Source organism: Sciurus vulgaris, assembly GCF_902686455.1.
Source record: "Sciurus vulgaris genome assembly, chromosome: 10".
Lineage (NCBI taxonomy): Eukaryota > Metazoa > Chordata > Mammalia > Rodentia > Sciuridae > Sciurus > Sciurus vulgaris.
Genome location: NC_136470.1, coordinates 114,209,954 through 114,237,858, shown reverse-complemented (window position 1 = coordinate 114,237,858; position 27,905 = coordinate 114,209,954). Strand labels below are relative to the sequence as shown.

Genomic DNA, 27,905 nt, shown 5'->3' with positions numbered 1-27,905 from the left:
CCGGGACGGGGGGAGGTGGAGGCCGTGCAGGGAGGAGGGGGGTGATGGCGAGGTGGCCGCTGTGGCAGAGTCTCAGGGGACCGTTGGCCCCGGTACTCCTGCTCCTTCTCCTCCTCTCTTTGTTCCCCCTCAGCCAGGAGGAGCTGGGGGGCGGCGGGGACCAGGGCTGGGACCCGGGGATAGCTCCTGCTACAGGACGAAGGGCACAGATCGGCGGCGGAGCCTTGGCTCTTTGTCCCGAGTCGCCTGGGGTCCGGGCGAATGGGGGGTCTGGCTTGGGAGTTAGAGAGCCTGTCTTCCTGGGGCTCCGAGGGGGAAAGCAAAGCGCCTGGGGCGCCCGAGGGCCCCCTGAGCAGCGGGAGACAGGTCAGGGACCAGGGCCTCTGTTATGCTGGCGCTCAGAGGTCTCCTCTTGCGGGCGGAGAGATAGTCAGCCGACAGAGGCTCTGTCCCCAGGGGGGTCAGGTCTAGGGAACAACTTGCCCCTCCCTTTGGACCTTCTGGCCCAGCCTGGTGGTCCCAAGCCAGTATCCTCCCAGCGTAACGCTAGGAGAGGCGCCCGCAAAAGAGTGGGAACCTTACGCTGCTGCGGGGGATTGTGGGCACCAGGGCGCAGGGGTCAGGGCGAGAGAGCCACAGCATCCCGAACTGAGAGGGCAGCCCCTCGGCGGGACTGTCTTCCCGGGGCTATGGGTTCTGGGCCTGGACTGGATTCAGCACCGCGTGCGGCGAGGACAGCTCCTACAGTGGGTTCAGCACCCCACAAGTCTCGGACAGCTCCCGAGCTGCCGCCCGAGCGCATGCGCTCCGGGGGAGTCTTCCGCCGCCGCTTCCTTCCGCAGCGCCCCGGGCCGCGCCCCCCGGGACTGCCGGCGGGCTCTGAAACTTGGCGAATACCTTCAACGAACAGGTCACGCCGTCGTCGTGCGGCAAACCGCCACCCGCAGTTTCCGCAGTACAACTACCAGACCCTGGTGCCCGAGAATGAGGCAGCAGGCACCACAGTGCTACGAGTGGTGGCGCAGGACCCGGATATGGGTGAGGCCGGGCGCCTAGTGTACTCGCTGGCAGCACTCATGAATAGCCGCTCGCTGGAACTTTTCAGCATTGACCCGCAGAGTGGCCTCATCCGCACAGCTGCCGCTCTGGACCGGGAGAGTATGGAGCGCCACTACCTGCGTGTGACTGCACAGGATCACGGCTCACCACGCCTTTCGGCCACCACCATGGTAGCAGTGACAGTAGCCGACCGCAATGACCATGCGCCAGTGTTTGAGCAGGCGCAGTACCGGGAAACACTTCGTGAGAATGTGGAAGAGGGCTACCCCATCCTGCAGTTGCGTGCCACGGACGGCGATGCGCCCCCCAACGCCAACCTGCGCTACCGCTTCGTGGGGTCGCCGGCTGCTCACACTGCAGCACCAGCCGCTTTTGAGATTGATCCGCGCTCTGGCCTCATCAGCACCAGCGGCCGTGTAGACCGCGAGCACATGGAAAGCTACGAACTGGTGGTGGAGGCCAGCGACCAGGGCCAGGAGCCAGGGCCACGCTCGGCCACCGTTCGTGTACATATAACTGTGCTGGATGAGAATGACAACGCGCCCCAATTCAGTGAGAAGCGCTACGTGGCGCAGGTACGGGAAGATGTGCGCCCCCATACGGTGGTGTTACGTGTCACTGCCACAGATAAGGACAAGGACGCCAATGGTTTGGTGCACTACAACATCATCAGTGGCAACAGCCGTGGCCACTTTGCCATTGACAGCCTCACCGGCGAGATTCAGGTAGTGGCACCTCTGGACTTCGAGGCAGAGAGAGAGTATGCCTTGCGTATTCGGGCGCAAGATGCAGGCCGGCCACCCTTGTCCAACAACACAGGCCTGGCCAGCATCCAGGTGGTAGACATCAATGACCATACTCCTATCTTTGTCAGCACACCCTTCCAGGTCTCTGTTCTGGAAAATGCACCCCTGGGCCATTCAGTCATCCACATTCAGGCGGTGGATGCAGACCATGGGGAAAACGCCAGATTGGAGTATTCCCTAACTGGTGTGGCACCTGATACACCATTTGTAATAAACAGCGCCACTGGCTGGGTCTCTGTGAGTGGTCCCCTGGACCGTGAGTCTGTGGAGCATTACTTTTTTGGCGTAGAGGCCCGAGACCATGGCTCACCCCCGCTGTCTGCCTCAGCCAGTGTCACAGTGACTGTGCTAGATGTTAATGACAATCGGCCTGAATTCACCATGAAAGAGTACCACCTTCGGCTAAATGAGGATGCAGCTGTGGGCACCAGTGTGGTCAGCGTGACTGCTGTAGATCGGGATGCCAACAGTGCCATCAGCTACCAGATCACGGGTGGTAACACCCGGAATCGTTTTGCTATCAGCACCCAAGGGGGTGTGGGTCTGGTGACACTGGCTCTGCCACTGGATTACAAACAGGAACGCTATTTCAAGCTGGTGCTTACTGCATCTGACCGTGCCCTTCATGACCATTGTTATGTGCACGTTAATATCACAGATGCCAATACTCACAGGCCTGTCTTTCAAAGTGCTCACTACTCAGTGAGTATGAATGAGGATCGGCCAGTGGGTAGTACTGTGGTGGTCATCAGTGCCTCTGATGATGATGTGGGTGAGAATGCTCGTATCACCTATCTTCTGGAGGACAACCTGCCCCAGTTCCGTATTGATGCAGATTCAGGGGCCATTACACTACAGGCTCCATTGGACTATGAGGACCAGGTGACCTATACACTGGCCATTACTGCTCGGGACAATGGCATCCCACAGAAAGCAGACACCACTTATGTGGAGGTGATGGTTAATGATGTGAATGATAATGCACCACAGTTTGTGGCCTCCCACTACACAGGGTTGGTCTCTGAGGATGCTCCACCTTTCACCAGTGTCCTGCAGATCTCAGCCACTGATCGGGATGCTCATGCCAATGGCCGGGTCCAATACACTTTCCAGAATGGGGAAGATGGGGATGGAGATTTTACTATTGAGCCCACCTCTGGCATTGTCCGGACTGTGAGGCGGCTGGACCGAGAGGCAGTGCCAGTGTATGAGTTGACTGCTTATGCAGTGGACCGTGGTGTGCCTCCACTGAGGACTCCAGTCAGTATCCAGGTGACAGTGCAAGATGTGAATGACAATGCACCTGTCTTTCCAGCTGAGGAATTTGAAGTGCACGTGAAGGAGAATAGTATTGTGGGCTCAGTGGTGGCCCAGATCACTGCAGTAGACCCCGATGAAGGGCCCAATGCCCATATAATGTACCAGATTGTAGAGGGGAACATCCCTGAGCTGTTCCAAATGGACATCTTTTCTGGAGAGCTGACAGCACTCATTGACTTGGACTATGAGGCTCGTCAGGAATATGTGATTGTGGTGCAGGCCACATCTGCTCCTCTGGTCAGCAGGGCCACTGTTCATGTCTGCCTGGTTGACCAGAATGACAACAGTCCTGTGCTCAACAACTTCCAGATCCTCTTCAACAACTATGTATCAAACCACTCAGACACCTTCCCCTCAGGCATCATTGGGCGCATCCCAGCTTATGATCCTGATGTCTCTGATCACCTCTTCTACTCCTTTGAGCGTGGCAATGAGCTGCAGCTGCTGATGGTCAACCAAACAAGTGGGGAACTGCGACTCAGCCGAAAGCTAGACAACAACCGTCCACTAGTGGCCTCCATGTTGGTGACTGTCACAGGTGAGGGGCAGGGGACAGGCTAGTGACCCAGTGATCCTAACCTGTCATGGCCTCAGGAACTCCAAAGTCCCTCAAATCAAATAGTAATTCCAAGTCTTCCAAGTTCCTGTGCCCCACAGATCTGCCATAGACCTCACAAGAACTCTGCTTAGGTTCTTGGACAGTATCCTAAGAACTACTCAGATTCGGGCTGGGGATATAGCTCAGTTGGTAGAGTGCTTGCCTTGCAAGCACAAAGCCCTGGGTTCAATCCAAAAAAAACTACCCAAATTCTAAGGCATCTAGTAGACACCATACATGTTGTAAACAACTGTCTGCTACCCTAGGGATAGTTCTGCTATTCCTAAAGGGCAGTGGAGGTCCTCAAATAATGCTCTAGAGGTCCCAGGCAGAGCCAGAATATCAGTTAGTCCATACCATGCCCACGTTTAGATGAATGATTACTTTGGATTCAGACTGACCCTTACCCAATTTGTTTAGGAAAAAGAGACCAGTACTTTTAATAGTTGGGAATAGCAGCTTACTATGGCAGCTTCAAGCAGAGAGTGGGCCCACATTGGATTGGCTGCTTAAGGCCCTTGTCTTTGGGGAAATGTCCAGAGACCTACCTGCCTCTTTCTTGTCTCCACTGCTCCAGACTTTCATGAACCCCTCCTATTAGGAAGGGAGAACAAGTTGAAGAGGCTCTTGAAGTCCTACCTACTGGAGGCTGCAGAGATTGGAAGGCAGGCTTTAGTAATGCTCATTCCTCAATTCTGGAGGTGGGAGTCCTGGCATTGTAGAGAAAGCATAGCCTTCATTTACTCATAGTTCACTCAACAACCAATCTTTATTGATCACCCAACACGTGCCAGGGTCTGGGACCAAAATGCACAAGGCAGATAAGCACCTTACCTTCATCTCTGGGGCTGTGCACTTAAACCAAGTCTAGGGTGGTGGGCAGCTTGCTAACTGAAGAATGTTGGGGTGTGTTTGTGTTTGTAGGGGGAGGTGTAGATGTGTCAGGGTCCAGCTTGTTGACCCATGATTCTGGGGAGTGGCAGTCAGTGTTCCCAGAGTCAGAGTTCCTTCAAGTTTGCTGACCAGAGGTAGTGGGTGATCCCTGGCTTGGAACCTTACTTGTTTCTTGGAGTGGGTATTTTGCTGGTTCTCTCATGCTGGGAAATAGGTGAGGGAGAAAGTTGGAAATGGGTAGTCATTGAAGTTTGCTTCTCTTTGTGTCCTGAATGGAGTAGGCTACTGATCTTTACAGGAATAAGGGCGTGAGCACTTAGGGACCTGCTTTCTCCTCCCTGCCCCTCTCCAATACTGGGGATTGAACCCAGGGTGCTCTACTCCTGAGCTATATCCCCAGCCCTTTTTATTTTCATTTTGAGAGATGGGGGTCTGACTAAGTTGCCCAGGCTGTTCTTGAATTTGAGATACTCCTGCCTTAGCCTTGTCAGTCCCTGGAATTACAGGGGTGTGCCACCATGCCCAGCATTAGGGACCATCTTGTGTGTTGTTGGAGTGACTTGCCAACCCCTGGGCACTAGTTGATTGCTGACCCATCCCCCTCCTGTGTTGGGGCTGGGGAGGAAGGAGCAAATTGCGGACACCTTGGTGCTGGTCACTAGTCCCAGACTCACTTGTGTCCTGGTAGGGGTCAACCTGTTGACTCAGAGGTGCTGGGGACTAGGCAATCACTAGCCATAGCCCTCTTGTGTCCCAGGGAAAGGCAACTGCTGATCCCAGGCTGACCACTGTCCCTGCCTTTTTCTACAGATGGCCTACACAGTGTGACAGCGCAGTGTGTGCTGCGGGTGGTCATCATCACTGAGGAATTACTGGCTAACAGCTTGACTGTACGTCTGGAGAACATGTGGCAGGAGCGCTTCCTTTCACCGCTGCTGGGCCACTTCCTTGAAGGCGTGGCCGCAGTGCTGTCCACACCCACCGAGGATGTCTTCATCTTCAACATCCAGAACGACACAGATGTCGGGGGCACAGTGCTTAATGTGAGCTTCTCCGCGCTAGCACCGCGTGGGGCGGGGGCGGGCGCTGCAGGGCCCTGGTTCAGCTCAGAGGAACTTCAGGAGCAGCTTTACGTGCGTCGTGCTGCACTTGCTGCCCGCTCTCTGCTGGACGTACTGCCCTTCGACGATAACGTGTGTCTGCGTGAACCCTGTGAGAACTACATGAAATGTGTGTCGGTACTCCGCTTTGATTCATCCGCGCCCTTCCTGGCTTCCGCCTCTACGCTCTTCCGACCCATCCAGCCTATTGCCGGCCTGCGCTGCCGCTGCCCACCTGGCTTCACTGGTGACTTCTGCGAGACTGAGTTGGACCTCTGCTACTCAAACCCATGCCGGAATGGTGGCGCCTGCGCGCGGCGCGAGGGAGGCTACACCTGCGTCTGCCGCCCACGCTTTACTGGTAAGTCCCATACAGGGCTGAAGGTCGGACCAGAGCTGGGTGAACACTGGCAAAGCCTGGGGTGGGACTACAGTATAAGCGTAGACGGGACATCACTTTTGAGGCAATAGGGTTGGTGTGGGCGCAGTTAGATTTGCAACCATAGTGTTCAACCTAGAGAAGGCCTAAAAACACAAGAAATAAAAGCGTTAGACTGGAAGAGCTGTGAAGGATGTGTGGTCGAGGGCCAGGCAACAAGGGGTGTGACCAGATATGGGCTGGAAGAGTGGGTCGAGGCTAGATGGAATGAAGGCATGCGCTCAGGCAGCTCGATCCATCAGAGGTCTTGGAACCCGCCTTGAGGCTCACAGTCTTTGGAGGGGCTGATCCTGCTTCAGTGTGGACAGAGCATGGCGGTAATGGCCTCTGACAGCGTCTTGCTCTGCAGGAGAAGACTGCGAGCTGGACACCGAAGCTGGACGCTGCGTGCCGGGCATCTGCCGCAATGGAGGCACCTGTACCGAAGCACCCACTGGTGGCTTCCGCTGTCAGTGCCCTGCAGGCGGCGCCTTCGAGGGCCCTCGCTGTGAGGTGGCTGCACGCTCATTCCCGCCCAGTTCGTTCGTCATGTTCCGTGGCCTGCGGCAGCGCTTCCACCTCACGCTGTCCCTCTCGTAGGTGCCCGCCCCTGTCTCTGTGCACCTCCATTCTGTCCCTACCTCCATGACCCGCAGATTCCTGATTACCCCATCCCGAAGTCCCCACAGGACATTGCCCCTCCCCTGAAGCCAGCTAGTGTGTCTCAGAGAATCAGTTAGCTGGCCATTAGTACATTGGCATCTCTTGTCTTCCTCTCTTGCTCCAGCTTGGGCGGGTGACCAGCAAACCTCCTCTCAGGGATGGTGGGTGTGAGATCATTTTAGCTCCTAATGCCCCCACTCCCACTCCACCCAGGTTTGCGACAGTGCAGCCCAGCGGGCTACTGTTCTATAATGGGCGCCTGAACGAGAAGCATGACTTTCTGGCCCTGGAGCTCGTGGCTGGCCAAGTGCGGCTCACATATTCCACTGGTGGGTGCTTCCCTGGAATGTATGTGACAGTGTGTGCACAGAATGACTGGAAAATGCAATCCATGGGTCCCCTCAGGTTTATTTCATTGTGGCATTGTTCAACACACTTCAGTGCCAAACAGACAATAGTGAAGGACCCATCTCCATGACCATTCCCTGCGTGAAGGTCCATCTCTCCAAGAGGTGTGTGTTTCTCCTATCTCTTCAGGGCCACTCTGTTCCAACCAGTGTGGTCACCAGGAGATATACTGATCTGATGCATCCAGTGATGACTATGGGAATGTGCTGTATGAGCCAGTTAGGGGTAGAGCAGCTCAGCAACTCCAAACAACACTCCATGTGCATATCCCCCACAGGTGAATCCAACACAGTGGTCAGCCCCACAATTCCAGGGGGCCTGAGTGATGGGCAGTGGCATACAGTGCATCTAAAATACTACAACAAGGTAGGTGCCACCCCTGGCTTGGTGTGTGTGTGTGTGTGTGTGTGTGTGGTGGGGGGTGATTCTGAGTTCGCTTCTCAGGGGTTATCCTTGGGCATAGCTGACTGGTGTGCCTGCATCTATAGCCCCGGACAGATGCCCTAGGGGGTGCTCAGGGCCCCTCCAAGGACAAGGTGGCTGTGTTAAGCGTGGATGACTGCAATGTGGCTATAGCTCTGCAGTTTGGTGCTGAGATTGGCAACTACTCATGTGCTGCTGCTGGTGTGCAAACAAGCTCCAAGAAGTGAGGCCCCCATCCCCTTGTCTTCTGACTACAAAAACCCACTCCAACCCTTCATATACCCCATTCCTCAACCCATCCTGTCAGAGCCAAACTTTCCATCCTTTCTCCCAATCATCAGATTTCCCATTCCCTTTAAAGACCTTAGAAGCCTACTCACCCTAGCCCCCAATCTTGTATTCTATCCCTGACTCCCTGCTCCCACACGTAAGTACCCAGATACCCAGTCCTCTAAAAAGTCTCTACTCTCATCCAAGTATCTAATGCCACATATCATCTATAGCTCCTTAATCTCATATTCAGCTTTCCAGATCTCTGAACTTGCTAATCTCACCCTCCAAACCCACTTCTCCATCCCTTGCCCCAGTCACCTGGATGTCTCACTCCTTCATCATGACCCTTGACCCTATCTCTCCCATCTTTCCTCACACCATTTGTCCTCACACCATATCTCCTTTTTTGTACCCCCACAATTGAAGTAAGGTCCCTGTTCCCTCCCCAGCCTGGCCTTTTCCTCCCTACTTTTTACCCTTTCCTCTGAGTCCTATCCCGTACTTCATGTGGCCCCCAGGAGCAATCCTACTTTGGCCCCAGTTCCACCAATGACCCAGGCCCCTGACTCCCAGGTCCCTGGACCTGACGGGCCCTCTGCTTTTGGGGGGTGTCCCCAACCTCCCCGAGAACTTCCCCGTGTCCCACAAGGACTTCATTGGCTGTATGCGAGACCTGCATATTGATGGCCGCCGAGTGGACATGGCAGCCTTCGTTGCAAACAATGGCACCATGGCAGGTAGGTTCAAAGCTCCCACTAACCCCACTTGTGGCTCTGTCCCTATCATAAGAGGGTTCTGGAGGACTGCATGAGGTGGCTCCATATCTGACCCCAACCAGTCTCCTTTTATGGCTAGGCTCCTGGAGCCCAGTCTTTAGGGACTTACTCCTACCAACCCCTTCTCCACCAGAAAACATGATTCAGAGATCATGCTGGTTTTTGATCCCTCTGTACCTAATTATCCTTCCTAGCACTCATGCCCTCACCCCATGGTTTCATATCTTCCATATGCCTTTTTCTCCCAGGCTGCCAGGCCAAGCTGCACTTTTGTGACTCAAGCCCCTGCAAGAACAGTGGCTTCTGCTCAGAGCGCTGGGGTGGCTTCAGTTGTGACTGCCCTGTGGGCTTCGGTGGCAAAGACTGTCGGCTCAGTGAGTGGGCAGCATAGGGCAGGAGGGGTCTGCAGGGTAAGGTCTCTTCCTAGAATAGGGTCTGTGACCCTGCTTCTCTTATCTCCTCAGCCATGGCCCATTCCTACCATTTCCATGGCAACGGCACACTGAGTTGGGACTTTGGAAGTGACATGGCTGTGACTGTGCCATGGTATCTGGGGCTAGCATTTCGGACACGGGCGACACAGGGGGTCCTGATGCAAGTACAGGTTGGGCCACACAGCACGCTTCTCTGCCAGGTGTGTCTGTCCTTCTGATCCCTTTATACACCCTCAGCCATCAATTTCTGATGCTGCCAGCAACATTCCTATGGGTTCAGTTCTGATCATATAGCATACTTCTCTGCCAGATGTCCTAATCACACTGGATCCTACTCTGGACCCTGACCCTTGACTCTTCCCTACCACAATATTCTCTGCAGGTGCAGGGTACAAGCATAGCTTTTTCTTATGTTAACTGCTCCAATCCATGACCCTCTGTTCCTGTCTTTTGCTCCCTGACCCATGTCAGCAACATGGTGTCGCCTGGCACAGGTGTCCCCTGTGTGGCAGGTATAGACTTGACTTTTCTCTTCTGACCTCTGATATTCTCATCTCATTTCATCTCCCAGTCTTAATTCAGTTTGGGATTCTAACCTCAGGACTTTTTATCTCTACCCACAGCTAGATCGAGGGTTGCTCTCTGTGATGGTAACCAGGGGTTCAGGCCATGCTACTCACCTACTGCTGGACCAAGTGACTGTCAGTGATGGCCGGTGGCATGATCTGCGACTGGAATTGCAGGAGGAGCCAGGTGGCCGCCGGGGCTACCATGTCTTCATGGTCTCGCTGGACTTCAGCCTCTTCCAGGTCTGACCTGACCCCAATGTAGTCTATTCTCAGACTTCCAATCAGATTTACCTTATTTGACCCCACCTTGAATCCAAGGCCTCTCTACTCCGTCCACTGCACCAAATCTAATGTTCTTCCCCTAGTTTGTCTCCCTGCTCATATCCTTGTTCTAAGTCCACCCAACCAGCCACTGTCAAGGCCCTCCTCATGTCAGGGAGACAACCCAGATTTCTTGTCTTGGGGTACCTCTGTAGTCAGTACTTTGCCTGATTCCTAAAAGGTCCTTCTGGTCTGCACCCCAATCTTTACTTCAGGTCAAAATCATGGAACTTCAAGGTGTGCTCAGGGTCCAGGAGGAAGGGGCCTGTCTGAGCCCAGTTCTTGACTGCAACCTTTTTATTATGCATCCTCCATGCCCTAGCAGGTTCTTCATATGTAGGAGTAGCTTATTCCCACACTATTCCCCTAGTTTAGGAGGACAAAGCATGGTTATGAGTTAGAAAAAGGCAAATACTGACTCTGGGGGATGGCAGGGGTCCATTAGTCACCCCCTTCCCTCCGTGCTGACTGTCCCCCTTCTCTAGGACACCATGGCAGTGGGGAGTGAGCTGCAAGGCCTGAAGGTAAAGCAACTCCACGTGGGAGGCCTGCCCCACAGCAGTAAGGAGGAGGTTCCTCAGGGTCTGGTCGGCTGTATCCAGGTGGGGGTCAGCATGGGAACATGATATGGGGGCATTAGGGTCAGTGGTCAGATATCAGGGGCTCCTGTGGAGCTGAAAAATAGCATTCAAGTAGGGGTTGACATGGGGGGTGGGGGATAAATGACCCAGAACATTCAGAGACTAGTCAAGTCTTTCTGTGGTGTTGAAGGTAAGAGTCTAGGTTAGATAATCAAGGATCATTAGTGATCTCCATCAGAAATAGCACAATTTGGGGCCCAGTAGGGGGGGGCTAAACTGGGGTTTTTTGGGGGGCCTTGGATTTGGGGGGACCTGAGGGAAACTGTATATCAGAGGTCATCAGACTGGGTGGCTGGCTCTACAGGACTTAATGCTGAGGTGCCTTGACATGGGTCTTATCCCTTGCTGGCTGTGTCCATAGGGGGTGTGGCTCGGCTCTACACCCTTGGGGTCCCCAGCCTTGTTACCCCCAAGCCACCGAGTGAATGCAGAGCCTGGCTGTATCGTGACCAACGCCTGTGCATCTGGGCCCTGCCCACCCCACGCTGACTGCCGAGATCTCTGGCAGACTTTTTCCTGTACCTGCTGGCCAGGTGGGCCTTGAGAGGGTCATTTGGGCAGGAGTCAGGGGCCTATGGGAAAGACTGGGAGGCTGCAGGGCCTGGAGGAGGCAGGAATTAAGAGGAAGAATGCCTACTTCCTTCCAAGCTCTGTGACCAGTGATCTGGACTTCCTGACCCAATTTTCAGGTTACTATGGCCCAGGCTGTGTGGATGCCTGCCTCTTGAACCCTTGTCAGAACAAGGGTTCATGCCGGCACCTCCCAGGAGCCCCCCATGGCTATACCTGTGACTGTACAAGTGGCTATTTTGGTCACCATTGTGAACACAGGTGAGAGTCTGGGGGCTGAGATGATGGAGAGATCTGGTGGGGACAGGGAAGGTCACTGAAGTATTATGGAGGCATCTCTCACCTCATCTCGTCCTTAGGATGGACCAGCAGTGCCCACGGGGCTGGTGGGGGAGCCCAACTTGTGGCCCCTGCAACTGTGATGTTCATAAGGGCTTTGATCCCAGCTGCAACAAGACAAATGGGCAGTGTCACTGCAAGGTTTGCCTGGCCCCTAACCCTGACCTTTTAACCCTTAAATATGATCTATGATTCTTGTCCAGTTGGCTGACCTCAGCCACCTGATTTGGACCCTAACCTCCTACCTGAATTCTGTGACCTAGTTTTCATCTCTTATCCTTGTCCCACAATCTCTTCCTTATCTTCATTTGAGACCAGTTTTCCTATTGTCTTTACCATCTGCCCTTAATTCCACTTGTTCCCCAAGCCTTGACCTAAGACCTTAAGCCCTGAGCTCTGACTTTAGGCCCCTGACCCCTCTTCAAACAGGAGTTCCACTACCGACCACGGGGCAGTGATTCATGCTTCCCTTGTGACTGCTACCCGGTGGGCTCCACTTCGCGATCATGTGCACCCCACAGTGGGCAGTGCCCCTGCCGCCCAGGAGCCCTTGGCCGCCAGTGCAACAGCTGTGACAGTCCTTTTGCTGAGGTGACAGCCAGTGGCTGCCGGGGTAAGCAAGCTCCACCCAGCTCCACATGTAGAGGGCTGGTTCCAGCAAGTTGCCACCAAAGGATCAATGGCACACTTAACTTTGGGGTAGGGGGGCTCTGGGAAGCTTCCCCTGGGGGAGACCAATTGTACCCAGGGAGCCCCACATTTACCCCAAGTACTTTGCTGACCTGTCACAGAATGTGATAGGCCAGCTCTTAAGAAGTCAGCAGGGGAGTGGTGGGTCTGCAATGTTGTGTGCTACAGGGGTAGTAGGTGTGGTTGTCACTTTCCTTAGACCCTGGCTGCCTGGCTCAGAGCTTCCTCTCTCCCTAGTGCTCTATGATGCCTGCCCCAAGTCCCTGAGATCGGGTGTGTGGTGGCCCCAAACCAAGTTTGGCGTCTTGGCCACAGTGCCCTGTCCCCGGGGGGCCCTAGGTGAGTATGGGAGATAGGGGCATTGCTGATGGGGGGCTATTCTCTGACTATCAGAGCTACTTCTTTTCCTTAGTCGGGTGACCTTGTACCTGGAAAGAGGTGGGAGTGGGTTGGAAGTCCAGGTGGGCCTCTTATTACCTCCTAGGGCTCTGGGTTCCTCCCTATACCTTCATTAAGCCTTCATCTGTTTCTCTTGGCTTCTGGGCAGGATTGCGGGGTGCAGGTAAGGGGTACGTGTTTGCTCAGGTGCACTGCCTCCTCCCACTGCCTGAGCTTTTGCAGATCCTTCCTGCTGCTTAAGGTCCCTGCAGACCCCTCCCTGCTGCCTGAGGTCTCTAAAATCTATTTCCACCTGTCTAAACCCCGTTCTGCTGTTTGAGGATGTCTGAGGTCCTCAGAGACCCTTCCCTGTCACCTGAAAACCCTGGAGATCCCTTCCCACTTCCTAAGACCCTTGCCAACCCTTCCCTAATTCCTAAGGTTTGTACTGGCCTTTCCTCATTTCCTGAGGTCCCTGTAGGCCTCTCTGTACTGACTGAGGTCACAAAATACCCCTCCCCTCTAACTGAGGATCCAGTAGCTCTTTCCTGTTGCCTGAGAGCCCCTCAGAACCCTCTCTGCTGCTTGAGGTCTCTGCAGTGGCTGGATAGAGATTGTTTGTGTACGCATGCTCATGTGTGTGTCTTACAGTGCCTGTGCACGTGTCTGTGAGTCTGTCTTGGGAGAATGGGGTACTACATTTAATTTAGGGTCCCTTTTGTTCGTGGCTATAAGCTTGCTTAAGACCCAGGTCAATTCTCATTCAACTTCATCCTAAGGGAGAGTGATGACAGTAAAGTCACCACTGGGGCTGTTAAAACTTGTGTGAGAACCCCAACTCCATCTCACTTGTGTTACATTATACTCCTGGAAGACCTTGTCTGAATCAGTATGTTTGTGTGTGTATGAGAGGTCATCAAGTATTTGCACATTTGTCCTGGTCCACATGTCTCTTGTATGTGCAGCTAAGCAATAGTGTATGAGTATGAATTGTTGACCAGTATGTGTGTCCTGACCTGGCCTGTATGAGAATTGTGTGTGTGTGTGTGTGTGTGTGTACATGTGTGTCTGCAGCCCCATCCTGTGCTCTTCTTTAAGTGCTTAGTGGTGAGAATGTTCCACAGACCCCTCAGGAATTGACCAACACACAGCTGGGGCCCACCTGGGTTTGGGCTGCCACATCCAGGCATCTAGCCATAGATGCCAATCACTCTGTCTCAGGGTTTCCTCTGGGATAGAAGAGGGTGCTATGGTCACCCCGTCAGCAAAGGTATCCAGGCCCCAGGCCTGACCCAATATTGCCTGCCCTTAGGTGCTGCTGTGAGGCTATGTGATGAGGATCGGGGTTGGCTGGAGCCTGACCTCTTCAACTGTACCTCCCCTGCCTTTCGAGAGCTCAGTCTGCTGGTGAGACTGCCTAGACCTTCCCTGGCCCTGGTCCTGGACTCAACTTCCCCAGGCCTGTGGTGGGCACCAAATATCATATCTTAAGTCATTGACCTACAGGGATTTTCCTAGTTGTCCTTTAATCTGGCCAAGTCTTTCTCCCTATAAGACTTGAGAAAAGCCTACAGGATGACAGAACAACCATTCCCATTTTGTCCTGATAGTTGGATGGCCTAGAGCTGAACAAGACAACACTGGATACTGCAGAGGCCAAGAAACTGGCTCAACGGCTACGGGAGGTGACTGGCCACACTGACCACTACTTTAGCCAAGATGTCCGAGTCACTGCCCGCCTCTTGGCCTACCTACTGGCCTTTGAAAGCCATCAGCAGGGCTTTGGGCTGACAGCCACGCAAGATGCCCATTTCAATGAGGTAGGACTGTGTGTTATGTTTCCAGATCCCTGGCCCTATTTCCCAGCTCTATGTACCCTGACTCCCTAGTCTTCCAGCCCTGGATCCCCAGTTCAGTCCCTCCTGATCATTGGGGAAGTAAAGGACCTGGACATTCTCTCTTCCCTTCTCCAATCCCTGCCCTCTTACCTCTTGGGGTTCTTCTGAGCACCTACCAAACCCCTCATGCCTGCCCTTTCCCTTCATACATTCTCACCATCTGGCTGAGCTCAACTCTATCTCCATCCTCTCAGAATCTGCTGTGGGCTGGCTCTGCACTGCTTGCTCCAGAGACAGGGGACTTGTGGGCAGCGCTGGGGCAGCGAGCCCCTGGGGACTCCCCAGGCAGCGCAGGGCTGATGCAGCATCTGGAGGAATATGCAGCCACACTCGCAAGGAATATGGAACTCACATACCTGAATCCTGTGGGACTGGTGACACCCAATATCAGTGCGTGGTGGGTGGGGCAGGGTATAGCTGGGGCTACAAAAGGCAGGGGGCCTGGAGTACTGAGGGGCTAGAAATGCTAATGCCAACAGTAGCAGGAGGCTATATCAGGCTTTGTGGTGATAGTCTCTATACTAGTGGCAAGGAAAATGTGGCTTGTGGAACTTGGGTGCAGGATTGGGGTAGGTGGAAATGAGACTCTTGGTATGGGAGTTACTTGATAGATGTAACCTTTCTTTCTCCTGGACAGTGCTCAGCATTGACCGTGTGGAGCACCCTAGTTCAACCCATGGGGCCCGTCGCTACCCCCGCTACCACAGTAACCTTTTTCGGGGCCAAGATGCCTGGGATCCTCACACCCACGTGCTGCTGCCTTCCCAGACTCCACAGCCATTCCTATCTGAAGGTAAGAGCCTTTGGTTAATCCCTGACCAGGTCCTGTTTCCCTGTTCTCTCAAGACAGACACCATGTTACCCTCTTGCAGATTCTCCCCTTGTTAGACTTTCTCTGTCTCAGACCTCCTAAATATGACCCTTCCAGGTCAACCTTCTACCCTGCATGTTGCCAATCTCACTTGCCAGATCCTCTCCCTCACCACAGCTGATCCTTCACAGTCCTGAATGTTTCATTCATGGGTGTCCGCCTCCCATACTTCCCAGTTCTGGACCTGCAAGGAATAGATCCCTGTGCTTGATGCTGGGTTGGGTTCAATGTTGGGTTTGTGGATTCTATAGGTTAGAGTTCACTCAACAGTGGTTCTTTCCTCCCCTCTGTCAGTTCTTCCCACAAGTATCAACTTAGAAAACTCTACTGCCTCAAGTGTGGTCCCTCCACCAGCCCCTCCAGAGCCTGAACCTGAGTCTGGGATCTCCATTGTCATTCTCCTCATGTACCGCACCTTGGGGGGACTGCTGCCTGCTCAGTTCCAAGCTGAGCGCCGGGGCGCCAGGTACTATGAGTAGAACTATTCTCAGGCCCCTTACTTCTGAGTTTGCTGTGAGCTTCTACCTAGCCTAGTACCCTCTTTTTTGGTGGAATGATGTGTAAGTTCACAGATATACAAAGATGTCCCTGTACACAGCTCCAAGACCTATCCAAGTTAGGTACGATGTGAATTTTCTCTGGACTTGTGCAGAGTAGAGTAGGTGAAGACTGATCGGCATGGAGCCACAGATGGGTCATTTATACAAGAGGGGTATGTGAGCCAGGTACAGACAGGGCAACTGACTGGGACATATATTGACAGATGCATTGATGGTCTGATGGAGGTGAGAGTGAAGAAGTTTGAGTCAAACAGTTGCAGACCATCAAAAGTTGCTCAGACCCCAATCTGGGCAGTGAATCTGAAGCCCCCTGGCATGCTGACCAGGGAAGAAGGCATTCTTAGAAGCAGCATCTGTTTTAGGGACATCCTAGACCCCAGATCAACCATGGCAAGTGGTATGAAGATGGGGCGAGATAGCTATTTAGAGCTTGGAAAGATCAGCAGTCAACAGTGACCAAGCTTAAATGGGGTATCTCCTCAGGCTCCCCCAGAACCCTGTTATGAACTCCCCGGTGGTGAGCGTGGCTGTTTTCCATGGACGCAATTTCCTAAGGGGTGTTCTGGAGTCCCCCATCAGCCTTGAGTTCCGCCTATTGCAGACAGCGAATCGGAGCAAGGCGATCTGCGTGCAGTGGGACCCACCTGGCCTGTGAGGACCCCTGCTCTGGAAACCCTTGATCCCTCTTTTAGCCTCTGGGAGGCCAACTGATAATCCCAGCCTGCTCCTGAGCTCCCTACCCTTGCTGCCTTGCAAGTAGGCCCATGAGGAATGCTGCTCCCCAACTTCAAGCACCCTCCACCCCTTCCACCATCTTTTACAATTCCTAGCAGTGGGCACTCCCTGTTGGGAAAGGTAGATCTAACTGTCCTGTGGCTGCAGGGTGGACCAGCATGGCATGTGGACAGCACGGGACTGTGAGCTGGTGCACAGGAATGGGTCCCATGCACGGTGTCGCTGCAGCCGGACGGGCACCTTTGGTGTCCTCATGGATGCCTCCCCCCGTGAGGTGGGGCTCTGTTCTGGGTTCTGAGGAAGCGGGAAGTTGAAAGGTAGGGAGGCTCTGCCTTATACCCCAGTAACCATCTCTGTCTCCACAGCGGCTAGAAGGTGACTTGGAGCTTCTGGCTGTGTTCACCCATGTGGTTGTGGCAGTGTCTGTGGCTGCACTGGTACTGACTGCAGCTGTCTTGCTGAGCCTACGCAGTCTCAAGTCCAATGTGCGTGGGATCCATGCCAATGTAGCCGCCGCCCTGGGGGTGGCAGAACTTCTCTTCCTGCTGGGGATTCACAGGACCCATAACCAGGTGCAGAATCAGGGTTAGGGGACCTGTGTTCTGATGATCCCACCTAATCTGGGAAGGCCTGGGGCCAAAGTTCAGAAGCTGAGGTCAGGGATGCTCAGGTTGTGGGCAGTTTGAGACAATAAGCTGGGGTAAGATACTATGGTTTAAGAGTCAGAGATGGGAAGTAGATGCCTGCAGTGGGGTCAGAGGTAGGGCAAGGCAGGAAATGTGCTTATGTCTCCTTTCCTGCCTTCAGCTGGTGTGCACTGTGGTTGCCATCCTCCTGCACTACTTCTTCCTCAGCACCTTTGCATGGCTCCTGGTACAGGGCCTGCACCTCTATCGCATGCAGGTTGAGCCCCGCAATGTGGACCGTGGTGCCATGCGCTTCTACCACACCCTGGGCTGGGGTGTCCCTGCTGTGCTGCTGGGTGAGGCCCTGCCCACTTGTCTATTCAAGGATGTGACCCAAAAATCTCCATTTATCACATGTTCTAACTGACGATGTCCCCAGTCCTGATTATGACCCCTGACCAGCCCCCCAATGCCATCTACTCAAGGAAAAACCTGTTCATCCCCACTCCCCACATACGAGGGGTTGTCAGTGGTTCTAGAAGACACCCCTTTGGTCCTTCCCCTTCTTTTTCCAAGGCCTTGCTGTTGGCCTTGATCCCGAGGGCTATGGGAATCCTGATTTCTGCTGGATCTCCATCCACGAACCCCTCATCTGGAGTTTTGCTGGCCCTGTTGTCCTGGTCATTGTGGTGAGTGCCCGGCAGTTGATGCCACCATGTGCTTCCCTCCCAGGACAAAGGGAGAGGACTTTGCAGCAAGTGTGGTACAATCTGTTGAGGTGGCAGTCCACAGGCTTCCTGGGTTCTCTTTACTTCTGTTGTCTGGTCACAGAGTGACCATTCCCCACTCAACTGGCATGGAGATGAAGGGCATGAGGTCAGAGACTTGGGTACTCTCTCTGCTTCTTTCTGCATCTCTGTCTCCATCTCTTAGTCCCTCTCTGGTTCCCTATCTCCAGCTTTTCCATGATTCTAAGCTTCTCTGTTTATGTTTCTGATCTCTGTATCTTTGTGTGTGTGTGTGTGTGTGTGTGTGTGTGTGTGTGTGTGTGTGTGAGGTTCTGCCTCTCTGCGTAGTCTCGGTCTCTCTCCATTCCTATCTCTCACTATCTCTGTCTCTTTCTCTCTGCCCTTCTGGGCCCCACATGTCCGCCATGGGTTCAGATGAATGGGACTATGTTTCTCCTTGCTGCCCGCACATCCTGCTCCACAGGACAAAGGGAGGCCAAGAAGACCTCTGTGCTGTGAGTTGACTGACTAGGGGAAAAGGGTGGGTTCACAGATGGAAGACCCCTCCTGGATGAGATATGGAGCTCCCAGAGCATCCTTGGTATAGGTTGGGCTCTAAATTCTGGATGAAGTCATGCCTGCCCTGCCCTGTGGTCTGTCTTTGGTCCCACATGTGCTTCCATTATACCATCTCCTTGTTTCCTTGTCCTTCCCAGAGTCTCCCATGGCTTGGGTGACTGACTTTTCCCTCTGCCCCATATATGTTCCCATGTTTTTTTCCATGGCACCTACACTCTTCCATTTTCCCCATGTCCTCTCATGGCTCCCTAAGTACTCTTCTGGTTCTTTGTGTGACCTCCCATCTCCCCTGTGTTCTTCTGAGACCTCCCATGTTCCTGTATAAGTTCCTTTTCTTCCAGTGTGACCCCTTTGTGTCCTCCTGTATCCTCCCATGTCCTTGCAGCAGGACCCTTCGCAGCTCTTTTCTGCTCCTCCTGCTGGTCAGTGCCTCCTGGCTCTTTGGCCTCCTGGCAGTCAACCACAGCATCCTGGCCTTCCACTACCTTCATGCTGGACTCTGTGGCCTTCAGGTACCTTTTGCACCCTTCCTCTGTCCAGAACTAGATGGAGCTTCAGAAGGCTGGGCCTAGCTCCAGGGAAGGCATTGCCCCCAGGCCTGGAGTTCACTCTGAGCGGGTAACAATTATTGCTATGCTGGGTGCTTACTCCAGACCAGACACTGGCCCTAACTGTGAGCTCCAGACCTGGGGCAGACTCTCAACTAGACATTGATATCAGGCTGGGTGCTGATTCTGGATAGACCTTCACTAACATTGTGTTCCTGGTCCCTCGCTGACTCTAGTTAACTCCTGTTGCTCAGATCTTGCTGACTTTTCTAAGCCCCACTTGGACTTCTCACTGGCTCAAACTAATCTGCAATAACTGACTCCCTCCTTGTTGACCCACATATCTGGTGACCCTCTTCTGACCTTGTCTGACTTTTTTGATCTCTTAGTGACTTTTAATGACCCCACCCTGGTCCTTGCTCACCTCCAGGGCCTGGCAGTGCTGCTGCTCTTTTGTGTCCTGAATGCAGATGCTCGGGCTGCCTGGACACCAGCCTGTCTGGGCAGGAAGGCAGTACCTGAGGAGATAAGGCCAGCACCTGGGACGGTGAGGAGTTTCCAAGATTGGGGAGTCAGCCTGGGGACTCTGGGAGGCCTGAGTTTGAGGCTCCTTCAGGGCTGGTTCAAACCCCTGTCCCACCCACCATCCTTAGGGACCTGCGGCCTACAACAACACAGCCCTCTTCGAAGAGAGTGGCCTCATCCGCATCACTCTTGGTGCTTCCACCGTCTCCTCAGTGAGTAGTGCCCGCTCTGGCCGGACCCAGGACCAGGACAGCCAGCGGGGCCGCAGCTACCTCAGGTGAGTGGCCATATGTGGTTTAGTCCAGTCCCCCTTCACCAGGGGGTTGGCAATACCAGATCCTAAGGCGGGTGACTTCATCCATCTCAGCCACCTGGGGTCTTGCTGTTGCCTCTGCCCAGATGTTTTCTGCTACATATCCAGGGATACCTTCAGCCATTCTACTCTCAGCTGGCCATGTCCTTGAACATATTGCAGCTCCCAAAGCACCCCATCACATCTGTCCTTGATTGGTGGGGTCTCCTGTATTTCTAGGGACAATGTTCTGGTTCGACATGGCTCAGCTGCTGACCACACTGACCACAGCCTCCAGGCTCATGCTGGCCCCACTGACCTGGATGTGGCCATGTTCCATCGAGATGCTGGTGGAGTTGGAGCCCTGGATCAGGAAGGAAGGAGGGAGGGAGAGGGTCTCTTCCTGATCCTTCTACTGCCCCAAACTGAGAGCAGTGGTTGACTGGGATGGGATGAGCTCTCCCCAGGTCACTGTCTTAGGAGGCACCTACCCATCTAGCCCTGGTTCTTCCAACCCATTCCTAACCCAGCTTATACCTGATAAGTTCTAGCCCTTCTGTTATCCCCTTTTCAAGTTCTACCCGCGTCCCCCGTCCCCAACTCCCTTGCTGTGCCCACCTCCAGACCCTTAGCTCCAGGCCTCTTCCTTACCCCCCAAGTCCTTTGCCTCCCCAGGCTATGGCCACATATTCCTCCTTCTGGTCTTCCCAACTCTAGGTGCAGACTCTGACTCTGACAGTGACCTGTCCTTGGAGGAAGAGAGGAGTCTGTCTATCCCATCTTCAGAAAGCGAGGACAATGGCCGGACACGAGGTCGTTTGCAGCGTCCACTCCGACGGGCAGCCCAGAGTGAGAGGCTCCTCACTCACCCCAAAGGTTATGGGAACACTCTGACCCCATGAGTGACTGAGGAATACCCTGTGTTCCACTTAGATGTGATTCAGGGACCCTGTCATCTCCTCAGGATGTCTGACTCTGACACATGGGGACCCTCTGGAGTCTTCATGGGAACCACATGCACCATCCCCATCCAGTTTTCCAGCAGTGTCTGGATGACACAGGAACAGCCTGAGCAATAGAATGATGAAGTCAGGGATGTTATAGAATGACATGTTATTCCTTCAGCCTCTCTGTCCCTGTGGGTTGGGGCCCAATCTGGTCTTCCTGACCCCTCAGCCATTAGGCTACCCTGTCTCTAGTATCTGTCCACTTTCAGTTAGGGTTGAGGCCTTATTGTAACCCCCTCCCTGTTCTTACCTCTACTCAATGAGAACAGCCAGGATTCCCAAAGGTCCCAAAGGTCCCAAAAGTCAGGAATCACTGAGTGTCACTGAGTCTGGGTCACAGAAGTCATGAGTCACTGGGGTCAAATCAGAGGGTTATGTAACCTGTCCTGGCTCCACAGACATGGATGGCAATGACCTCCTATCCTACTGGCCAGCCCTGGGGGAATGTGAGGTATCCCCCTGTGCTCTGCAGACATGGGGCTCTGAAAGACGCCTAGGCCTGGACACCAGCAAAGATGCAGCCAACAATAACCAGCCAGATCTGGCCCTGACCAGTGGTGATGAAACATCCCTGGGCCAGTCCCAGCGCCAAAGGAAAGGTATGGTCTCTGACCTTTGGCCTTCATTGCACGAACCCTGGAGGCTACTCTTGCCCTTATGCAAGCCATTGCAGCTTCCTGATTCCAAACTGAGAACTCCTCTGATTCTGATTTGGGAGGTTTCTGTTCCTCTACTCTGCTTCATGGTCCACAGGAACTGCACCTATCCCGACCTAGGCAATTCCTTCCTCCTGTGCCCTATCCTACATCCAGAGGCCAGTGCTGCCCCAACCCAAGGGATTTCTCTCTTCTCTACTCCCAAGTCTAGGAGATCCTAGGAGCTGTTGCCCCCCAGATCCAAGAGCCCCTTTCATCTGGAAAGTTTCTGTCTCCCTACTTTGCTTTATAGGAACCCCCAGAGGTTGTTCCTGCACAACACAAGACACTTCTACCTTCAATTTTGCATTACAGGGACCCTGGGGACTGCTTTTGCCCCAGCCCTGGGAACTTCCTCTTTGACCTAACACTTCATTTCCAGTACCTGGCTGCTGCCCCTCTTTTGACCTCAGCAAGAAAGTTTGACTGCCCTCACCTGAGCCAGAGGATTACTACCTCTCCATTCTGGCCCCTGTCTTGCTGCATCTTTGAGACCCCCAGGGTTGCCTCTACTCCTGCCTCTAATCCTCTAATCTAGGGGATTTCTATTCCCAACTCTGACAGGGGTCTCAGCAGCTGCCCCATCTCTTGACCAAGGGAATACCACCCTGCCCCCCATTTTGTTTCTCCTGTAGGCATCCTGAAGAACCGGTTGCAATACCCACTGGTGCCACAGACCCGAGGTGCTCCTGAGCTGTCCTGGTGCCGTGCAGCTACTTTGGGTCACCGTGCTGTGCCAGCTGCCTCTTATGGTCGCATCTATGCTGGTGGGGGCACAGGTAGCCTTTCACAGCCAGCTAGTCGCTACTCTTCTCGAGAACAACTGGATCTGCTCCTACGGCGGCAGCTGAGCCGTGAGAGACTGGAGGAAGTCCCTGTCCCTGTACTGCGTCCCCTGAGTAGGCCGGGTTCCCAGGAACACCTGGATGCTGCATCAAGCCGCCTAGAGGCCAGAGATCGGGGCAGTACCCTACCCCGGAGGCAGCCACCCCGAGACTACCCTGGAGCCACAGCTGGTCGCTTTGGGTCACGGGATGCACTTGACTTAGGGGCACCCCGAGAATGGCTGAGCACACTGCCCCCACCCCGACGCACCCGAGACCTTGACCCACAGCACCCTACTTTGCCCCTGTCTCCCCAGCAGCAACTCTCAAGGGACCCCCTCTTGCCATCTCGGCCTCTGGTCTCTCTGTCCAGGAGCTTGAACTCCCGGGAGCAGCTGGACCAGGTGCCTAGTAGGCATTCCTCACGAGAGGCCCTTGGACCACCCCTGCAGCTGCTCAGAGCTAGGGAGGAGCCAACCAGTGGCCCCAGCCATGGCCCCTCCACAGAGCAACTGGACATTCTCTCCTCTATCCTCGCCTCCTTCAACTCTTCAGCTCTTTCCTCTGTGCAGTCCTCAAGCACGCCCTCTGGCCCTCACACCACTGCCACCCAGTCTGCCACAGCCTCTGCACTTGGGCCCTCCACACCTCGCTCTGCCACATCCCACAGCATCTCAGAGTTGTCGCCAGACTCAGAGTAAGCATGACCTAGCCATCCACTCACACCCTTATTAGCTTAGGATAGCCTCCTACCCTGGGTTCCAGCATGGAATGGGGTGGGGGTTGACAGATGGGTGTGGGCTCAGTACATCCAGGAGGTCACAGGCTAGGCACAGAAGTCTGGCATGGAAATGGAATGTAACTACCAGGGACTCACCAGCTGTATGATTGCTAAGGAAAAAATAGTTGCCCTCTAAAGGGCTGGAGCTATTGGAGGGGCAAGGCAGGAGTCAAGGCCTGGAAGTAGAAGATAACCCCATATTTTCAAATGGCAGAGAGGAGTGAAGGAGGCTTTGCTTCGGAGGCTTTGCCTAAGGGGTCATATCCTAGGATACCAGATACGTCAGACTGAAGAGCTAACTTTGAGTATAAATCATTCGTTCATTGTTGTATTTAGTCAATATTAAGTTCCTCCTACCTTTGGGCACTATGGGCTGTGAGGGTTAGAGGCTTGAGTTGGGATCTGGTACATCTCAGGAGCCTGCAAGTCATTTGTGGGGTAGAAGATGGCAGACCTGCCCAGAAATAGGTGGATACACAAGAGCCTGAAGGGGAATGGTAGGGTGGGGAGAAACCAGGAGATGTCAGGTCTTGTATGCCAATAGGAGAGTTGTGTTTCAAAGAGAACAGCTCAGTCAAGCTCTGGAGGAGTGGGGAGTCTATAGGCTGAGAGATGGCTTTGAGGGGTTTCTGGGGGTGGGACAGGGGGCCAACAGAACTGAGCAGGACCCAGTATTTGGGAGAAGACAAAGGAGGGAGAGGCAGTGGGGTTGGGGGACCCAGGGCTCTAGAGGATACTAAAGGGCGAGGATGAGAAGGAGCTGACCTACACCTGGGTCCCCCTACAGTTTGGCCTTAGGGTCTGGCTGTCTAGGAGGAGGACTGGGGAACTGAGTAGGGACTCAGGCTTTAGAATATACAGTCTGAGTTTGAGTTCTCTTACCTCACTAGCTGTGTGACCTTGGGCAGGGTATAAGCCTCTGTGAGCCTCAGTTTCCTCATCTGTAGAAAGGTCAATAGTAACAAATTCTTTGAGATGTGGAGATTTGTGAGACATTGTGTGCCAAGTGCTTAACATAGTGTCTATACATGGTAGGTGCTTGCTAAGAGCTAAGAGAAAAGACCTAGGTGGTCAAGAAGACTTATTGACAAGTTCAGGTGTTCAGAATGGGTGGAGGACTCAGGACTCCAAAGAGGCCATGAAGGGCTGAACACTGAGAGGCAAGGGTAATGGGGGAGGTGGAGAAAGTCAGGTGTGGTAGAGAAGCCAGAAGACACCTGACTTAGGGTCCTTTCAGCAGTTAACTTTGATGTCCATGTTCAACTCTGCAGGGTTCCCAGAAGTGAGGGTCACTCCTGAGGGATGACGTGAGATGAGGAACAACAGGGCAACAGGAGAAAATCCAGGAGTTGGGAGCCCATCCTAAGGCAGCATCCTATATGCCCTCCCTCCAGCTCCCTCTATTGCAGTATGGAGGTTCCATGTGCGTCAGTAAGCATGAATGTGACAAGTTCGGGGTGGGTAAGGGACTGAAGGGAAGACTTTTATACATTTTGTACCTTTGTAACAAGAGAGATATGCTTGTTATTTTTCAGCTTTTCTGTCTCCCCTGGGGGTTTGAGACTGGGCTGGGAGAGGGAAGGGAAAAGAGAGAGAGAGTTGCAGAATTTGGGTCCCATTTGGGTCCCTAGCAAACCATATGTTCTTTTCTCTCATCTTACTGAGGTGGACAGATGCCCTCCTTCCCCCACCCCACCCCACCCCCAGCTTGATCTGAGGATTGTCAGGGCCCAAAGTACAGAACTGATCTTCATTTTCTCTTAAATGCCCCACTAGCCTAACTTTTGGGGTTGGGAGTTGGTCTTGGAAACAAGGGTCCTTTCATCCCCTCATGGGGGCTTGCTTATACCACCCCTCCCCGTGGATGTGTGTGTTTATTACATGGAGTCCCTGCCACTTACTGCCTTATGACCTAGGACTGATGCTGTGGGCACTGGTGGAGCAGCAGATGTCATGTTTACAGAGCAAGGCTTCCCTTTCTCCCTTGTGGAGGGGCCCAGGCCTCTACTCAGACATTCCAGTATTGGGTAGGTTGAGGGGTCACTGACCTGCCCCTGCCCAAGCAAAAGTTGTCTGTGGTGCCATTTGATTCCCCCGCACTACCCCCTGAGGGGTGGGTGGGAGAATGAACAAAGGGAGCAGAAACAAGGGAATTCAAGACCCAGAATGTAGGTGCCACTGCCTCCCATGTTTACAGGATTCTCCCTGGCCCTAGGCACCGGGCTGCAGAAGTGACTCAGTTCCACCCCTCCTTTATTCCCTTTTAAAGGGAAAAATGACTGTTAGGACTCTGTTCACAAAATTCACTTTTGTTACTTTGTCTGATGTCCAGAACTGGGGACTTTAAAATTTTGTTACTTTGTTTACAGGTGAGATTTTTTTAAAAACTTTTTTTTTTACACCTTAAAATTTTGAACTTTAACATTTTGTTTACAGTTGAGAATTTTTTTCCCCCTTTGTTTACAAGTGAAAGGTAGGGAAAGTGGGAGAGGGGCTTAGAGGACCCACCTGTGAAGATCCTGGGCCTGGTCATCTTGAAGGGGTTTCTAACTCCTAGCTCTCCCAGGCCAAAGGTCAATCCTGAGCCCCCAATTTGACTGCAGGCCCAGAAGGTCTGAGAGTAGGCATCCTTATACCATTATCAACAGTGGTTGTGTTGGGTTGGGTCTGTGCAGACACCTCCCCACCCCCCACTCCATGCATGCTCTTGGAGGCAGTTTAATCTCCTTAGATTAAAAGTTTCTACTTCACTGACTGGTTTCAAATCCCACCAGCCAGGACCCCAGCTCTTCTTACCCAAAATGACCCCAGCCCTCAAAGGGCTGAGTGGCCTGCTGTGGGTGAGAGGGTATCCTTGCTATGTCCTAGGTTCTGTAGATTCCCCTCTCTGGGGTTCCCCCTCTCAAGCCCAGCGGCCCTCTTTCCTGTCTGTGTAAATTGTTCCGTGAAGCCGCGCTCTGTTTTGGGAATAAACTTCTATAGAAAACAGTTGTTGCCTCTTTCTGTTGGAGGTGGTGGTGGTAGGATGGTGGCTGTGAATGATTCAGGTCAGACTGATCTTTGGAAGGACTCCAAGCCCTCCTCCCTCAAGAATATCTAGGGCATTTTTGTTTTTGTTTTGTTTTGTTTTGTTTTCTTTCTTTCTTTCTTTTTTTTTTTTTTTTTTTGCTCATTTCATGGGAGATTTGGACCAGGTTCTCATCTTTTTCTCTTTGAAATCTGGTCCCTTACCTTGTGTTTGGGGCTGGAATTGGAGCAAAAGTGCTGGGAGTAGGTGTCAATGGGAACCTCTTCTTGGTCAAGGCAGCAGCATGAGGACTTCCTTAGTGTTCAGGGCTTGCAACCCTTGTTGGGCACTTTTTTTTTTTTTTTTTTTTTTGGTACTAGGGATTGAACCCAGGGGTGCTTAACCACTGAGCCACATCTCCAGTCCTTTTTATAGAAACAGGGTCTCGCTGAGTTGCTTAGTGCCTCGCTAAGTTGCTGAGACTGGCTTTGAACTTTGTGATCCTCCTGCCTCAACCTCCCAAGCCTCTGGGATTACAGGCAGGCATCACCATGCCCAACAACTGAGCACTTTTTTGCTCAGGGTGTTGCTGAAAGCTCAGTCCTTGTCCCAAGTGCCAAACCAATAATGAGGACACAGTCTTGAGAAAAAGCAAAAAGGTTTAATGTTTTGCTAGCAAAGGAAAAACACAGGGACTCCTGTCCCAGAGTCTGTGATTTTGCCCATCAGTAGGACAGGGGGCTTTTAAAGAGGTGATTCGAAGGCTACATTCCATGTGTTCTGTGTCTGAAATTGTAAAGCACTGTTATTTTAGGAGATAGTCATTTCTGAGATCTTCTGGTACCATCCCCAAAATCTGGATTCCTTCTTTCCTCAGAGACAGATAACTGTCTAGGATGGGGAAGAAAGGTAATCCTGCTTCCCCTGAGATTAGGGAGGAGCAGGGAGAGAGGAAGAGAAAGAAACATGTCCATTTAAAAAGTAAGTTGGAGTACAGGTGCTGGGAGTAGGGTGCCAAGGGAAACCTCTTCCCTGATCAAGGCAGGACTTCCTTAGTGTTCAGGGCCTGCAGCCCTGGCTACAGTGGCAGAGCAGCAAGGGCTATATTCAAAACATAAAGTGGACCACTGCTACAGGATCCTCCCTGGCCCTAGGCACCAGGAATTGTCAACTAACCCTAGGAGCTCATCTTGCAGTTGCAGCCTTGCTCACTATAGCACTAATCCCTACCAGCCTTTTGGCAGAATGTTGGGTTCCTCCATGGATCAGGAAGGTTGTGCTTCCTGCACCTTTCGGAGGGATCCTCGCAGCCAGAGTTGAAGAGGACTTGACATTTTGCTGGTCTCGGAAGCATGCCTTCTGGTCTCCAAGGGAAAGCCTGAGGGTGGCACCCTTAGCTTGGACATATGAGAGGCCCCACAAGACCTGCATTCCTCAGAGTTAATGTTGAGGTCACTGGACATACCCATTAGGTCACACTACCCAGCGAACCTCGGCAAAATCAGCACCAGGATCGGCTCCATCACACTCAGGGCCCTAGAGGCGTGGC

General features: G+C 53.2%; 1 protein-coding gene across 5 annotated transcripts; it reads left to right on the top strand.

Annotated features, from left to right (window-relative positions):
* Positions 1–29: 29 nt before the first annotated feature.
* Positions 30–26,448, top strand: CELSR3 (cadherin EGF LAG seven-pass G-type receptor 3). Of its 5 annotated transcripts, none has more exons than XM_079155427.1 (36): positions 37–3,723; positions 5,488–6,138; positions 6,566–6,708; positions 7,088–7,187; positions 7,544–7,632; positions 7,755–7,912; positions 8,536–8,699; positions 8,987–9,112; positions 9,203–9,372; positions 9,796–9,981; positions 10,548–10,664; positions 11,065–11,236; positions 11,393–11,534; positions 11,633–11,753; positions 12,042–12,225; positions 12,540–12,641; positions 12,850–12,864; positions 13,993–14,087; positions 14,291–14,500; positions 14,773–14,968; positions 15,216–15,371; positions 15,744–15,915; positions 16,493–16,660; positions 16,892–17,018; positions 17,110–17,316; positions 17,552–17,726; positions 17,947–18,059; positions 18,534–18,613; positions 19,063–19,189; positions 19,656–19,772; positions 19,879–20,027; positions 20,283–20,392; positions 20,760–20,918; positions 21,448–21,648; positions 22,380–23,265; positions 24,621–26,448. In XM_079155427.1, the coding sequence occupies exons 1-36, from the start codon at positions 45–47 to the stop codon at positions 24,646–24,648; spliced, it is 9,795 nt and encodes a 3,264-aa protein (XP_079011553.1). In that variant the 5' UTR covers positions 37–44; the 3' UTR covers positions 24,649–26,448. The 5 variants fall into 5 exon arrangements, 4 of the variants coding, with proteins under 4 accessions (XP_079011551.1, XP_079011550.1, XP_079011553.1 ...); XM_079155426.1 differs by having other exon boundaries at positions 6,566–6,791; positions 7,072–7,187; XM_079155425.1 differs by lacking the exon at positions 12,850–12,864 and having other exon boundaries at positions 30–3,723; positions 6,566–6,791; positions 7,072–7,187; positions 19,066–19,189.
* Positions 26,449–27,905: the final 1,457 nt, after the last annotated feature.